Here is a 17,508-nt window from a genome sequence, read left to right on the forward strand (position 1 = left end):
ATCTCTGAATATACTGCCAACTCACATCCTTTGTACTTTTCTACATTTTGCCCCTTTACAGCCACAAACTTCCATGTAAACAAACACAAAGTCACTCATAACTGTGAAATGTGATTTATATTCAGTGCCCTTTACTGTTTTACACTTAAATCCAGTGGAAGGCACAGAATATAATATAAACATCTTTCATTGTCCCAAAGTGGGGAGGTTTTGGTGTAGCAGCCAGTTAAAGTTAAATTAAAGTGACATTCAAACTATAAGGTAAATGAAAAACAAAACATGAAATAAAAGAACTGAAAAAAGAAAGAAAGAATGTTTTAGGGTGGTGTGTGCATTTTAAATGATATGGCACATTTAAATACTGCTCTGCATTTTAAACTCCAAATGTTTTTAGCTTTCTACTCCTGTAAGGCTAATCTCAATAGTCATAATAACACCGGTGTGATGTAAGGTAATTACAAATGATGCTAATTTTAGCAGGTATGTTACACATATAGTGTAGCTGAGGAATGATAAAGTACAGTTGTAGCACACTAACGGCAAATTTACAGTATAGTTATTATAAATAGTGTACTTAGATTAATAGAAATGTGCAGCTGAGTTGAATAATTTAAAAAATGCACAAGATGTGCATGTATCTAGATAGAAAAAAGTTACAGACTATTTACAAAACTCAGAAAAACTTTGCAAATATCAGCTGGAATGTGCAGGGAGCAGTGGTGTTACAAAGTCTAACAGCTGCTTTGGGCTGCGATGCAGCAATCTGTCACTGAAGGAGCTCTGCAGTTCAGCAGCAGCTTCTTATTTGGAGTGGGAGACGGTGACGCTATGTAGCCAGAGTCCTACTGTTTCCCACCACCACCAGCACTGAGTCAAGAGGGCATCCGAGGACAGAGCCTGCCGTGGGCCCCTCTCACATCCCTGAGCTCAGACAGGTGGTCAGTCCCACAGGTGAGGTTCAGAAAACCTCACCTGCACACAGAGACCCCACTTTCAGGAATCAACGTTAAATGTTTTCCATGTGTTGCTTGCTTTTCTTCTCTGGAAAACACACCAGCTATGAATCTCAGGCTCTGAAAGGAGTGAAGGGATTACTTACATCCACAAGGGGGCGTCCTGAACTGTCTTACACCAAACACTGAGTGGGAAAGAGAATTAAACCTAACCATGGTTATTGTTTTAGCATAATGTAGAAAATATGACATTTAGTTACACACAGAAAATGTGCATTTTAACTCTATTTTTGGTTTATGATAGTATAAAAATATAAAAAAATAAGCTCTTTGCTTATATTCTGTATTGTTCAATGAACTGAGAGACTGCTGTGATTTTCCCCTCCATGTATGGGAAGCACTGCTGCCATGACGCTGTGACAGAAAGTTCTTAGGGGGTGAACTTTTGTCTTGCCTGTTAATTTGATCACTATGTTGTTTTATGCAACCACTGCACATTATCAGTTCAGCTTTACATATGCTGGATGTTGTGCATATTATTCAAACTGGCAACACATCGCCCTGTGCACATCATCCCCACCCTGGTGGCAGCTTTATTCTGTGGGCCTGCTTAGCAAAGACACAAAGCTGGTCAGAGCTGATGGGTAATGGAAGAGAAACCTGGACTGGAGCAGATGCTCACTTTCCATCAACAATGAAACAGAACAATGATGTATGTATCAGTGTTCAGAACTAAAAGACTATAGCTGGACCTACACATTATATTTATACATGAGCTTCCATCTAACTGAGGCTTTTTGCATGGTGTGGAAATAATAATAATAATAATAATAATAATAATAATAATAATAATAATAATAATAATAATAATAATAATAATAATAATAATAATAAAACTGTCTCTTGATGTGCAAAGCCGAATTCGATTAAACTCAGTTCCGAAGAGAGTTTTAAAAATATCTTAGGTATTATCGCCCATCCCTTTTGGGTTCTTGTTTTGGTTTTAGTTAAGTTGTGGAAGAAAAAAAAGGTAGGAGAAATTATCAACACGTCACCCAAACAGCGTGACGTACCGAACAGTTTGGTACCCTATGACGCCTTCAGGGACCACCGGACAAATCACTGCGGTTCAAACTTTATATTGCTCTCTTGCTGTCATTACTACCACAGAACGAGATTATATATACTTTACATATTCGTCTCATACCATGGTGATGGATTTTAGTTTAGATTTCAAGTTTTCTTGTCATCACATGGGACTTTTAGGGCTGTAGTTACTAAATCCTACGTTCGGGAGTACATTGAACGCATCTCTCGGTCCGAGTTTATAACTGTTGACCGACGGAAAGAGAAATCAACTTCTCTTATGTTTATCGTTCTTCTGAATCTCGGTGTTCGTTATCATTTGTGTAGTAACTTGGTCGTTTATTTTTGTTTGTTTTTTGGACAATTCCAAGAAAAGGGCGTCTTTGTTTACACACATCACAACTCAAAGTTGTTTCTCGATTCAGGACTGGACTGATGGCTCGAGCAGAGGTACTGAAGATTTATTTTTTCTTAATAGCTGAAAGAGCCGAAACGTAAAACTTTTAAGACGCAGCAGCTCTCCTGAAAGCACGGTTCTCCGCAAAAACCAGAGCAGAAGCTTCACATGGTGTGAATTCACCTTTGTACTTCGTTTTCGGATCCATCCAGCTGAACTTTGCAGACGATCTCAGCCGCGAAAGAAAACAGCGACTCCAAAAGCTAACAGTTCTCACCGCAGCCCTTAATAGGGCCATCAAAATAACACCATTTTTAGAAACGTTTTTGTCGTTGTTGTTTTAAAAACAAAAATCGTCCACGTCCATTTAGAAAAACACAAACTTAAAAGTGAAATAGTCTAATCATTATTTAGCAGAAACAAAGATGAAGTATATGCAGTGTTTGTAGTGAAGATATAAACAACAGACGAATGTTTTAGCCTTTAGTGAACACAGTAAGAACTTTAAACGTGCATATTTTTGGAGTTTAGATTCAGCACGTTAAATAGTTATTTATCCATTTATGCTGCTTTGCTGATGACTTGCTGTCATATTTATAGGACGTCTGGAGAAGTTTGAATTTTTCTTTTGCATTGTCTAAAAGTTATATCCACCTGTTTGACCATGATCATCCATCTATCCAATTATCTATCAAATTCCTGCTGCTAGCTCAAAGTGAATTTTGTTTTTATATTTTAAAAATGACCCCTGAGAGATTTTTAAATTTGTGCCTGAAAACGTAAAAAAGATTGAAAATCAAGACCCTATAACAACATATTTTCTAAAGCGCTTTACATGACTAGAAGGAAAAATAAAACAATAAAATCACATTGCAGTGACAAAATGCAAGGATAAACAATGTTCCAGTTAATATTAATCAAAGGCATATCTAAGCTAAATGGATTTAGCCTTAATTTAAGGAACTCTGTGTTTAATGGGTTTTCTAGAAGTGTGTTCCAGATTAGTGAAGTATAAAAGCTGAATGGTGCTTTTTATCGTCGTGTTTTGGAAGATGTTTATTTCCTTTGTGGATTCTAATTCATTTCAAGAAGCTAAAATCAACACAAGCTCTACAGGCATAAAAGTGCTGCCTATGGCTTCACATAATCCTGTCTGTGCTTCTTCTCCCAGGAGCTGGAGCAGATCGTGACGTGGCTGACTGAGGAAGGTCTTGCACCTGAGGCCTCCAAAGAGGCTCAGCTGGCTTTCCTGTGGCGTACCTTCCTTCACACACGCAGCTGCCTGGACAGCGTGACCAAGGATCTGGAAACAAAACGCTCGCAACATTTCGCAGAGATGGCAGAGGTAGATTATCACTGCTTAGCTAATCGGCGCTGTCTGGGGCTGTAATGATGAGCAAGGCGATCTTTTTGTCTGCAAGGTACGCAAGTCCTTGGAGCAGATCAAAATCTTCACAGAGCAGAAAGACGTTTTGGCTCAGGAGATACAAGATGAGAACGAACAGCTCAGAAAGCAGCTGCTGCACCTCGTTTCACTGCAAGGTAGGACTTTCACTTGCACTTTGTGTAAAAGTTTGAGTAACTATAGGCAGCTGACAAAACCTCTGGCAGTGGCTCATACTGACTGCAGTATGAGCCACTTTCTGCTTCCTTATCTATTTTATGTTCTTAATAATTAATTAAATGTAGCACTTTATTGATGTGCTGTCTCTGCTATCAATATCTGTCTTCATGTAACACCAGGTCACCAAAACACTTTCAACCCCAGAAATGTAATAATCATGGGTTAAATTACATCCGCCTCTCCGACTCCTTTCTTCCAGATTCCCAGATAAATGAAGTTGCTAAAATGTTGTACCAGCAGGGCCTCACTGAGCTGGTTCACAGCTCCCCCAGTGAGCAGGTGGCGTATCTCCTGGTGGAGAGGGCTTCCCTGCTTGAGACCAATCAGGATCCTAGCGATGGAGACCCAGAGAGTCGACTGAGGACCAACGCAGAGCCACTGAACCCCGACATATGTGCGGTTGGTGAAAGAATAGAACCAAAACTATTACTTTCGTGGTGTAATTTTTAAAGTCTTCACAGATAAAAACTGTCAAGGTAAAAAAGAAAAAGTGAGATTTATTGGGAGTCGAATGTGTTTTTATCTCAGTCCAGTGTTGAGACTCTAATGAATTCTGCTGTACTGGTTTGCAACCTGACCGTTATAAACATTTGTCTATGATGCTGATTAAGACCAAGCAGTAAATTCACATCAGTTTTTGAAGACTCTGCATGACAGGTGCATTTCTGAACCGATTTTAAGGCGCTTTAATTGCTTTTTGAAAGTAATTAGACGATTCAGGTCACCTGAGAAAGATTATTGTAACCATTTTGTGTAAAACCTTAAACTAAATGTTGGATTGAATTTGCTCACTGGAGCATTCATCTTTAGAACATCTCTATTTTTCTTGAAGCTTTATTTTTGTTTGGTTTTGTTGCATTTTTAATATGATCTAAGCCCTTTTTTTTTTTTTTTTTTTTTTTTTACAATTTTATAAAACGGATTTTTTTGTCCAGTTCCTATTTGTTTTTCTTACAGTGAAGTAAAATCTTACAAATTTAGAATTGTAATATTTGTGCATAATTTCTTCTTTACAATATATACTTATCACATACTCTATTTCCTCAATTTATGTATCATTTAGTTGTATTTGCTTAGTAATTATTTTACTGTATCTGTAGTAACATGAACATTTTGTTTGCATAATTAAGCTCTTAGCCCCTTTAAAGCACTTTGCATTTGATTGATTGAACAATAGGTTGCAGCGGTTAAGTTAATATGTTTTTCTTTTTTTTTTTTATAATTATGTAAATAATTTCTGGTATTAATTGTAATTTTGCAGCCCGCCCACAAGAGGTCGCCACGACCTTTACAAAGCTCCTGGAAGAAACTATTTGGACTCCATAAGACTTTGCAGAGCAAGCACACCTTCGTACCTGTACGTATACGAGCTTCTATATGCAACGCTAAGAAAACGTGTTTAGCTCTCTTACAGATTTCTTCTGTTTTTGCTTCTGTGTTCCCTTTAAAAATGCGAGAGAAAAAAAAAATCACGTGAAGAAAACTTGTGTAAATACAAAATACAGTTTTAAAATTGTGATTTTAAAATAAGTGGGAAACAAAACTATCCAAACCAAGTCAGCTCTATATTAAAAGCTAATAGCTCACTAAAGCTAAAACCAGGATTTGATGAGTGTTTGGGGGATGTTTCACAAAGTTGGTTTGGATAACTTTCTTTTCTCAGAACATTTGTCCAATATTACAGTTTTTTCAATTACTTTGGTGCATTTGTCAGAATAGAACTGTAATTCTCGAAGCTATTTGCCCAATCTTCATATTATTGTGTCTCTCATGCACATCAAGAAAAGCAGTTTCTCGTTTCTTTCAACCAGTTGAAAATGCTTTGATATATTCATGAAAGTGATTATGTACAGTTCTCTACTTTTTCCTACCTTCTCTGTTGCTTTTGTCATGTTGACTAAAATGTGTAGTTATCTCTTGAATCATCTCAACCTAAGCAACATTTAAGCAAAAGTCTTAACATGCAAAGGTGTCATAACATGTTGGGCATATTTCTATACTTCGTCATTAGCCTTTTCTTTCTAAGTCTGTCCTGAGTTGCTCCCAGGTGAATCTTGACGTTCTCCAAATGTGTGAGGCATCTGCTCAATCAAAGATCAACCGGTTTTCTGAAATGGCTCAAAGTTGCACCTCATGAACCATCAACTGGCAAGTATATAGATTATAGAAATAGTGGCTGATCAGACCACTGCTGACACACAAGGGGTAATTTAAACATACAAAAACTTAAACAAATACTAATCAATACAATACCAAATCTTTAAATTAAACAAGCATTAGAATGAAACTACCACATAGTAGAAACATTAAAGAAATGGTCAAATTAAACTAAAGAAAACCAACTTTCCTCGTCCCCTGGCAAACAGATGGAATAACCCGCTGAGGAGGTTTGCCAGCCATATAAGGACGTCAATTAGCTGGAGCTCTTCTGTGACCCTCCAGCAGCAGCTCCAAAGGAAACTGGTAACTCAAAACAAAGAAATTAATTTGTTGCATTTAACAAAAAATATAAAGAACTGTCAAATAAAGTTAAATAAATGTGTGCACTGCAAATAGTTAACTAAAAAGTCAGGCTAATGAAACTAATTTTTAAAAATAAAAATCTAAACTATTCACTAATTAATATCTAAACTAATGTTAAGGATAAACAAAAAAAACGATCACCATTGAGGTCTGTGTGACAGTAGGGTCAGCTGTCACAAGAATGATTTGAGAAATGCACCAAAGCGACTGAGAAAATCTGCAAAATATCTTTACTGATCTTGTATCAGCACTGTCACACTAAGCAGCAGTGTATTCTGCATGCACTAACAAACTGTGGAACTGCTTTTTCACAAAGCACCAGCATGCATCTCCTGCAGGCAGGAGATGCACCAGCATTAAGAAACTCAAAGCACCAGCATGCAGGAGATGCATGCTGGTGCTTTGAGTTCCTTAACGCCATGTTTTGTCTTTTTTTCAGTGATACTAATCTTGTACACCAGCATCAGATAAACTTTGCATGACCTGAAGTTCAAGCTCCACTCGTGCATATTTCTCCAGATCGTATCTCAAGGTGTTCTCTCCGTCTCAGTTTTTTTTAAAATATATTTTTAGTCACATTTTTTGTTGTAATTTGCCAACTTTTAAGTTGCTTTAGATTTCTGGAAACGTGTCTTCATCCCCTTCCAGGGCGAGGACACACCTTTGGCTGGTGAACCAAGACGCTTGGAGAAGGAGTGTTCCCGACTGGAGCGGGATGTGGAAGAAGGTTCCCGCAGGCTGGCCATGGCCCACAACGAGATCCGGCATTTGAAAGATGAACTGGAGTCCGCTCACTTTACCCAGAAAACATATGGTAAAACGTATTAGGCAGTCACTGACAGAGTGGTAAAAATGTCCTCTTACAGATTACTAGTGTGTGGTTTTTTTGTAACACCCCCAAATGTTTCGTTTCCAATCAAATCAATTTTAATGTTAGACAAATATATTAAAAAAAAGGTCTGTGGGTCTTTTGTGACTTCCTGGATGAGTTGTTGATGCACTCAGAGAATTTTTGGTAAGCCGTATAGTGGCTTTGTCACCTTTCCCAGGCAAAAACCTTTTTACTAGAATTTCTTTAGATTGTTTTTAGATGACGTTAGTTGTCCCAAAATCAGTGTGAATCCATGATTTAACTGGGAAGAAATTACATTTCCACAAAAGCCCAGGTTGGTTTGAGTGGTTTGTTTCCTGAAAACTACCATTTTGTGTTTAATTAGATTATTGTCTGAAATCAAACTTTCATGTTCTGAAAATCTGTGACAACAAAAAGCACAGAGGAAATCTTAAGATTTCCCATGTTTTCATGGCTCTTTTTGCCAGCCACCGTTTTAAGAGGAACCCTGTAAATGTAACATTTCTGCCTTCTGTGTTTCAGAGCCTGAGCTGCAGGCAGCACAGGAGGAGGTGAAGCAGCTTAGGAAGGAAGTCGGAAAACTAAAAGAATATGGTAAGCCATCATTCCCAGTTATGTTTTAATTAAGTGTTATTTGCACAAAGTTAAACATAAACCAAAAAAAAAAAACACCACGACATGTACAAAAACTGACCAGCTTGATAACATCAGTCATCGGAAAGAAGCATAATTTGCTCCAGAATTTCCTGGCAGAGACTTGACTCCCTACATCATTTACCAACGGTGGAATTTCTTATCTTAAAAATCTTCCCATTACTATTGAATGGCCTTTGCTGTACGATTACATCACTCAGCTTTATTTTTAATTGTTTTGGACAGCACAAAGTGTCACAAAGTAGCTGTTGCCCTGAATATAGGCCTTGCATTTTGATAAAAAGGTTATATGAAAGTAAGACCAGCGCCAGTTCGGCTTACAAGCAAACAAAACCCATTTCGTTTAAACCGATGCCTTAAATGATAACGCATCTAAAAATCTGAAGCATATAAAAGTTTGTGCACACATAGGGCTGTGGTTAACCATGTGGTTACACCTTTTTCTACCATATGTTTTCTTTCACTAAACTTTCCAGTGATATTTTTGAATACAGCCAGCTTCTTTACCTTCTCTTACCTTATAGAAAGTGTTTTCCTGCTAGAAAACCAACAGAGTGAAACTGACAGTTGAAAACTGACTGAGAAGTGCGATTTCTGACCAGATTCAGGTGGCTGATTACAAACCGCGTGCATCTATGAGGGACCACAAACAGGCAGACTGAGGGAAGGAGACTAACACGGCGGAGCTGAGTCAAGACTCAGTGGGATAAAAATAATAACACTGATTCATGATCCAACTGCATAAAGATCAGAACATAAGATGACAAAAATACAGAGGAATTAACTGAGTACAGTAATATGGATGTAAACAAACCACAGAGAATTGATCAAAAATACAAACGGAAAACTAAAACTCAGATTACCCAGGGTCGTGACAAACTAAACAGACATAACGGCTTAAAAGTCTAATTAAACTAAATCCTATGTGTCTCAGATTTTTAACAACGTAACTGAAAAAAAATGTACTTTTATGATTTTCTACTGTACTGATATGAAGCTGTATTATATTTAAAATGTCTTCTGAGTGTATGGGACATTATCAAAACCAACTACTGCTCTACTAAACATGAAACAACATAGTTTGTGAATATTTATCACCAGTAATCAGACGAGTCAATAACTTAAAATTTCTTGTTTTATATAAAGAAATGGTTGAGCTGCGGAAGGCCAAAGAGCTTAATGACCGTCTGGATGTTGAGATCAGAGCCTTGAGAAACAGAGTCCGCTCTCTGGACGCAGAGAAAAAGTCTCTGGAGAAGACGGTAAGAAACTTTCTGACACAAAATAGTTTGCATGAAGGGCAGGTATGAACCATCCAAACCAAACTGGTGTCCTGTATGTTGGAGATAAGAGAAGAACTGGAGATTCTTCTAGTCTGGAGAGTACACACAATCACAACGTGCGCTTTAATTTACTGATCCACATTGGATCAACATGGGTTCAAATGAGTGTCCCCATTGATATTTGGATCAAGGTCAATAAAAATTAGCAGACAAACTGCAGTTTTGGAGCAGTCATCAATGTTCACGTTTAATTCTGACAGAATTGGAAGAGTTCATTTAAATATCTTGGTTTTCTTGCAGAGACCTGCCTTTTAAATACAGTCTATACATTTTCAAATGGGTTTTGGTTGAAATAATATTAACATGCTTTATCTATTTGAAAAAAAAAAACTACCTTAATCGGAAAAGGAAATTTAAAAGAAAAAAAAAATTACATTTAAAGATGCGTTTTAAGAAAACTAGGGCAAACCTAGTTTTGAAATGAGAGCATGCTTTGCTGTTTTTTTTCCAAACAAACCATTAAATTGTCATGTAGAAGTGAAGAAACAGAAACCACTCTGGTTTTCTAGACATTTCAGTAAATGTTTGATCGTCCTTCTGACTGTAAGAAGACTGCAGTGCAGGAAAATAGTAAATCACAGTATTTGTCGTCATCCTTGAAAAACATCCTGCTTTAATTTATTAATCCTGTTTTAAAGAATACATTTGGTTTGTGAATGGACTTTAGCATGAAGAGATGAATTTTCATCCTTGAATCATAATTTATAAACTGCTGCAGCCAAATGTTACACAAGATTTATAAACAACAGCTGTTCAAAATTAAAGAAACACAAATTAAGTCACAAACAGCTTTTATAAATTCATCTGAAAACGATAAACTCAGATTTTTCTGACTCTTTTCTTTCTTTATCAATCAATCATCATCCTCTGTGAACTTCATACCAAAGTTTCCAACCAAGCAGGATTGCACTGATGATTGCTGGACTAAATCTAGAGCTGAAACTGCCAGAATATGATTTCTTAATTAAATATTAGAAAGTGTATTTTGAACCTAATTTCTGCAGTTATTGTATTAGAAAGATTGAGATACTGTCTGAATGGGAAACTCTGTGGTTTCAAAAAAAGGTGGGAATGTGTTCAAAATTAAAAGACCAGTAGTGTGAACCCGGATGATGTATATCTTTCAGTTTATGTATAAATTAGTTACTTTTCTCAAATAATTTCTGTAATTTATGTACATGCCTCCTGTATTTTGTTTTCTGTATCTGTTCTGTCCATGTTTTGCCCTGTTATTGTTTTTTTCCTCTTTTTTACTGTATAAAATTTCAAACCATGTAATAACATAATATTTAAAAAAAAAAGTGTATTTTGGTAGGATTGTGTGAAGCAGCAATTTCCAACTTGACTTTTAAAACGTTGCACATCAGTGTGAAAGTCAGTTTGATCCTGAGCTTCGGTCTAACGGCTAAATCAAACGGCACATTTGAATGTTTTGATTTAAAAAATACTGCCAGTTGTTTCTAGTTGAAGAAGTGCGAACGAGTTGCATGTGAGCGGTGCCGAATCTGTTTGTTTTAGATGGCGTGTCAGCAGGAGGACGCTGAGCGGCTGGAATCAGCCCTGAAGGGGCAGCAGATGTTATTAACGATAGACGTACAAGTTGACCAGGACAGAGGAGAAGTTAAAGTAAGTCTCTTCACTTGAACTGGAAATGCAGAACATGATCCAGTACATCCAGAGCCTTTCATTGGCTGATTCAGATGTGCATTACTGAGACTTTAACATAGTTTTGATTCGCCTGAGCTGCGTTTTTCTGGAGTTGTTTCAGCCAGAAACTGTTTGGAAGCTTCATTATGCAGTTTAGGAGAATAAATTATGTTGGAACGTTTCAAAGCTCTGCGTCTTAACCCATAAACCAGGACTGCGGTGAAATATCTGATAACTTTTGTTGAATAAACCAGCTGGTTGCAGCCAGCTTCAGAAACGATGAAAAGATGCAAACAAAGGAGAGAAAATCACCCGTTCATCATTCTGACAGACCGATAAAACCCAGAGTTGTGTCTTTTTGGACCAGTCCAACAAGTTGCTCAACGCACCACAGTTGTTGGTTTGGGCTAACAGGAGTGTAACAGAAACAGAGGGACTGTAGGGTTGGTCTAATAATGTATTAAAAAAACAAAAACAGCATTAATTTAAGTATCTGATGTATTGGTGCTGTGTGGGAGACGGGAACTACAATTTCTCTGAGGGAAAGTCCCAAAGAGATAGTTTCTATCTATCGATCTGTTTTTAAAGCCGTTCAAGATGCATGTGTTGATTTCTTCTTTCTAGAGACAGAAAGAGGAAATGGTTTTAGACTCACAGATGTATTGGTGCTGTGTGAATGAAATGGTTTCACTCTGTGTGAAACCATCTACTAAAATGCATGACATACACCCAAACACCCAATACACCCAAACACATACACCCCAAATAACTGGTTTCAGTTCTTAACTGACCACCAGCAGTAAATGTTGGTAAATGTGAAACATTTCAGGCCCGCGACCTTGTCAGAGCAGTTTGTAAATGTTAAATTTTATGTGACGTTGTCATCTTAACGACTAACTACACGGTGGTAAGACTGAATGCATCTTGAATAAGAAAATTTTGGCATGATTTCAGTTGGTAACAAACAGAAAAACGCATTAATTTGATGGTCCGGTTGAGGTGTTTTCTTTTGAAACAATCTGTTGCATCTCCATGGAAACATGATTCGAAATATTCACCTAACGAACTGACAGAGATCTGCTGTGGTTTTTCCTGCAGATGCCAGGAGCTGACCTGACGACGGGTGACAAATCACACGTAATTTTGCAGGAACACTCAACTGCACAGACACAACAAGCCATGGAGAAGAAGGAGGGAGGTGTAAGTAGACACAGCCACCAGTGAGAGACGGACATTTGAATCTGCTTCTTCATGCAGAAAAATATTTGCTGTTTCTGAAATCGTCTTTATTTGAAATAACGGTGAACGTTTCAGTGCTTGATGCTCTTATCTGTGTACCTTCTTGAATTGTTTTGAAAACTTTTACTTCCCCTTACAAATTGAAAACCACAGAAATGTTTAACGCCCATGCCAGGCGTTGCTTTGCCGCTGCTGATCTGTGTGATGCTGTTGTCGTAGGTCGAATCTCTGCAGGAGGTAGTGAAGCAGTTGGAGTTGGCCGTCAGGAACCTACAGGGTTCTTACACGTTTCCCACAGACCAAGCTAGTGATTTAATGAATGTATGTCCAGGCAGAAATGCCGTTAGAGATAAGGCTTACTTCTGGCTTTCAGCTTGTGCAGCTCATTGGAAACAGTCTTTTCCTCTTGCAGATTTCTTCTGTTCTGACTTTTTGTCTCAGGTTTTATAGCATCATGCAAAATGTGATTTCAAACGAACGTGAGTAAACAATCTTCCAACTGGTATCGGCATCATTAACTGCTACTAGTTTGAAGAATGCATCAGAATTGTTTTAATTCAACCACGTTGGAGTGTTTTCACCCAAAATTGGCCTGTTGATTCATTGGCCGTCAACAACAGGCTGAGCCAGTCAAAAACTGAGCTTTAGCTTTTTTTACTGTCTTGATTAATAACAATGCTTGGCTGAACCACATGGGAAAAAGTACCAACATCAAATCTAATGGTGCACATAAACTCCTGCCATTTTAGCAAAGCTTTTAGTTTTTCCCAGAGTGACTCCAAATGCAGCGGTGATTTATTTATTCAAACTTTTAACAAAATAGCAGAATCCTGTGTTCAGAAAATACATTTATTTAAATGATAGCCACAACGGTTGGCTTGATTAAAGATATTAAACCTACTTTAGTGTTTTTTATCCTAACAAAGCAATGTATTAAGTCAACGCTTATTGTTAATTGACAAGATGGGCAGTTATTATTTTTGTTTGGTTTAAATATCTTTTTTTCCCCGTCTATAAATTTAATATAAAGAGAGACAAAAAAAGAACAAAATTAAATCTGGAAGGGGCAAATACTGTTTTTGCAGCTCTTTATGTTGCTCTGTTGCCATCTTTTTTTTTTATTATAAACACTACAAATGTTTTTGAGACGAAGTCCAAAACTGTTGCTCCATGACTAGATTCTTATCTATTTATTATTTTTTCAGTTCATGACAACCGACGAAACTCCGGTCGATGAAACCTGCCAGGATGAGCAAGAAGTCCTCGGTTTTCAAACAAGCTGCCCCGTGGAGAAGCAGCCAGGCGTGAGCGAGCGAGCGAGCGGGGAAATTCAAAACAAACAAACATCATGTGGTATCTATTCACATGCAGCTTCTTCTTGTCCCTGCAGGACGAGTGTCTTCAGGTTTTACAGAATTACCAAAGCAACATTAACGACTTTCTAACCGTCAGAGACAAATGCTCACAGCTGGAGCAGTCCAGCAGGACAGAAGAGTTTCCCTCACAGGACAGCTCCACACTCGAGGTAACCCACGTCACCCGGCCGGTTCAGGTTTTACTCTGTTTTGTTATTCAGGACGCGCAACAAGCGACCCAGCTGAGCACTCAGGAAAGATACCGACAGCATCTCTTCCTGTGTTTGTTTTGCGATGCAGGAGTGTTCTGAATGTCCCGAAGGAAGGCAGGCTCTGATGTTTGATGATGACGAGCGAGAGACTTATAAGGAGCAGATCTGTAAAGCCCTTAACTGTATTGATGAGGAGCGAAGGTAACGCGCCCGAATTAGTGATTTGTCTATGGATCTGCTTTTTCAGAAAAGTTGGGAAGTTGCTTTTAATTGTGCCACAAAAAAACAGAAATTTATAATCAGGTTCTTTGACTCAGTTGCTATAAAATCTACTGTTAATAAAATGTAAACACGTATTTTGGACTGGAGTTTCTGCATCGCTGAAGCCACATGGGCAAAAAGTCCTTTTAGTGTGAAATTTATTTTGAATAAACGTCTCAGCCATTTTTAAAGGTTTGTGTGATTAGAACGCATCTGTTTTTACATCACACCTGTTTCTGGTGTCCATCATGTCTAGTAAATACCACAATATGAAGGAGAGATTATTGGAAAAACTGTCTCGAGCCAAACAGAAACTGGATGAAGAAACAATGTGGCGGGACAAGAAGATCAACAATTTGGAGAGGGAGTTGTCCCTGTGCTACCACTCACTGAAAAAGGTGAGGCTGCAGATCTGTCGCTGCTTATGAAACGTGCATTAGTGAAGGATTTTTGGCTAGCACTGATTATTTGGTACACGGATGTCCAAACTTTTTGTAACGTGAGCCAAAACTGTCGAGTCAAAAACACCCGCAGGCCCCCCAAAAATTATATTTTTAATAAAAACTCACACGTCACTTTTTAAAAATCTATTCAATAATGTAAAGGTTGAATTAAACAAATAAATTGGATGTGTTTTTTGTTGGAAAGTGATGCGTAAACTATTGTAGGGCTAAGACTCGTAGGAGGTATAGAAATATTTATCAGGCGCCTCGTGAAAGAAATAATAAAGTGAATCAGTCAACAATTCAAACTCTGTCTTTGGAACTGGATGGATCTTGTTCTTGCAAAGATTACAAATAATGTGGTTATTTAAAGATGAATACTATCAGGAGATTTTAACATGATTTCAGTTTGTAATAATTAAATATGAAGTTTCCATCTACATCAGCCACCTGTGATGACGGTGTTGCTCTCGAATGTCAGCCAGCGGGCCGCACAGAAGCAGTCTAGGGAGCATAAATGGCCCTCGGCCCACACTTTGAACACCTCCGAGTTAGTATTTTTAACCCTGTTTTTTCTAAAAGGACTTTCCATAAGCACCCGGTGAACTGGAGCAGTGACTTAACTAAACCTTCGTGAGGATAAAAGTTTTTTTTTTTCATGCTCTCATCTGCTTTTGTCTTTCTAATGTGATTTCTAAATCCTCTTCCAGTGAAAAATAACTCATTTTGAAGGCAGTTGTGCATCAATGAGTCGCCTTCCTGTATCGACCGCATTGTCTGAGTCATATTCCTCTTGTAAAGACGAGGATGCTGAACTTTATCGTTTTTGTTCCAGGAGAAAGAAGTCGTTGAGTGCATAAGAGTGGAAAACGAGCGGCTGCTTAGCGAGAGGAGGAAGCTGTTACAGCAGCTCAGTGAGGAGGACGACAACATGAAAAACATCAAATTAACAGCCTGTGTGTCCCAAAACAGGTGCCGAGCCATCCACTAAAATTCAACGTTATGTTTTAAGTTGTGATCAGAGGACATCACCTGAAGCAGAGCTAGATAATGCTCATTCATAAGATGTGACAGCGACACGTGTTTGCTTTCTGGCTTTGATTTTCAGCGGTATAAAGAAGAATAATTAAGAAATTATGTAGTTTCTAAGGTTGTGATTGGGAAATGCATCACATTTACGTGAGGATTTTAAATTTACACTGCCAGCCGTTATTTGTGACGGGTTCTTCCGGCCCAGAAGTCTTGTTCTGATGTGTATTTGTTTCCGTCTGAAGGGTGCAGTATTTAGAGACGGAGAACAAGAATCTGGGGAACAAAGTTCTGCAGATGTCCAACCAGATTTCCACTCTGGAACGCAAGTTGCAGAACATGCAGTTTATGCATTTTACTGAGGTAAGTGTCGCTGTTAAAAATCCACAACTCAATAACAAACCCAGTTTAGAACAACATTAGTAAGACGGGGTTTTTTCAACATTAATTTAAGAACTTAAGAAGCCTAATTTATGCGACATAGACCATTACACATTATGTAGCACATTATATTTAACAAGTCAAACTTAAATGTGTTTTATTATTAAAATACATTGAAATAAAAAAGCTCTGCAGGTCTTAATAGATGCATTAAAGAAAAACTGTGCTAGAATCTCAGAACGAAAGGTTTAACGGAGGTGAAACTGTTGAACAGATAAACAGAGATTAACTTAAACCTTCAATTAGCCTCAAGTCAAAACCAATCATTCAACTACAGAGTGAAAGTAAACTCAAGCATGCATTTTTTTAGTTTCTTTTAGTATCAAAGTGGCCGAGAGGTTGAAAATTAGTTTAAAACTAATTTATATTGCAAAACTGCTGCTTTTTTTTTTTTTTTTTAGGACACATTCTTGTCGAACATGCCGACTGATTCTGTTCTGTTCTGTGGCTTTCAGACTGATTCTGAAAGCCACAAAAGCTAATTAGTTTTTATGGGGATTGTCTAAACTAATCTGAATTTTCCAGAGTAAAAAGTTATTTTATCTCATAGTAAGTATGATGTAGATATAAAAAATGAATAATATCTAATGTTTTATGAATTATGCAATACATAAAAATAAATAAGGAATAATTGACTTTTAACCAATCATTTTTCCTTTCATTGACATTTGAAGCTGCGATGCGGTTTTGCGCAGCATGAAGTTTCGTTTTCTTTGACTGTTTTTTTTTAGCTCAGTTCTGTGCTGTGGATTCTGATAAGATTTGTTCCAGATAACCAGAAGTGCTAGACTGTGTTTTTGTTTGGCTACTGTTATGCTTGCTCCGCTTAACGGCATAAAATATTTATCCAAAGTGTCACAAATTACGCCGTTGGTCAAAAGAGTAATTAATAACAAACCTCATGTTTTGGTTTGACTTTGTTAGGAACTTCAGAAAATGTCGACTCTCCCACAGAAACTTTCTCCCGTCTCGGTTCAGACAGCGAGGTGAGGCTGACTCCGAGTCCGAACTAGCTGGTCAAACGTCTGATTGGTAGAATAAATGTGATGTTTGTGTGCTTCCTGTTTTTAAAGGATGATGCTGTCTGAGATTCAGGACCTTTCGGAGGCTCCTCCAGAGTGCGACGCCAAGCGGTCGGATCTGATTTTCTCCCCTGACATTGCAGCTACTGTGGCCTTGAATCGAACCACGGAGCTCGGCTACCTCAACCTGACTTCACTGCAGAGTCTCTCAGACAAGTCAAGTCCAGATTCTGTTCTCGTTGCCTCTGAAAATACAGCTCCCTGAGCTTTTCTATCTCAAATATGATAAAACTGCGCTGAAACTATTGTGTTTGCCTTGTAATTTAAAGTGATTTGTCCTGTGTTTTCCCACCACAGTTTGTGAGGAGCGGTCATAGGGAAATCATTTGGACTTTATTTTTGCTTAGGCTCATACGACTCAGTTTG

The 17,508-nt window shown here is 37.9% G+C and overlaps 1 protein-coding gene across 2 annotated transcripts; it reads left to right on the plus strand.

The window, feature by feature from the left end:
- The first annotated feature begins 2,277 nt into the window (after positions 1 to 2,277).
- On the plus strand, positions 2,278 to 17,388 carry LOC106924730 (uncharacterized). 2 transcript variants are annotated; one of them, XM_014998576.2, is made up of 19 exons: positions 2,278 to 2,489; positions 3,608 to 3,781; positions 3,858 to 3,978; positions 4,260 to 4,459; positions 5,322 to 5,417; positions 7,232 to 7,397; positions 7,959 to 8,030; positions 9,237 to 9,352; positions 10,952 to 11,059; positions 12,179 to 12,280; positions 12,539 to 12,640; positions 13,525 to 13,623; positions 13,710 to 13,844; positions 13,975 to 14,087; positions 14,404 to 14,545; positions 15,426 to 15,562; positions 15,865 to 15,982; positions 16,985 to 17,046; positions 17,134 to 17,388. In XM_014998576.2, exons 1-19 carry the CDS (start codon positions 2,475 to 2,477, stop codon positions 17,345 to 17,347), a joined length of 2,292 nt encoding a protein of 763 aa, XP_014854062.2. In that variant the 5' UTR covers positions 2,278 to 2,474; the 3' UTR covers positions 17,348 to 17,388. The 2 variants fall into 2 exon arrangements, with proteins under 2 accessions (XP_014854062.2, XP_087861827.1); XM_088005701.1 differs by lacking the exon at positions 12,539 to 12,640 and having other exon boundaries at positions 2,279 to 2,489.
- Positions 17,389 to 17,508: the final 120 nt, after the last annotated feature.

This window comes from Poecilia mexicana, unplaced genomic scaffold (genome assembly GCF_051168715.1).
Source record: "Poecilia mexicana isolate PSO_F unplaced genomic scaffold, ASM5116871v1 scaffold_5, whole genome shotgun sequence".
In the NCBI taxonomy this organism is placed as follows: domain Eukaryota; kingdom Metazoa; phylum Chordata; class Actinopteri; order Cyprinodontiformes; family Poeciliidae; genus Poecilia; species Poecilia mexicana.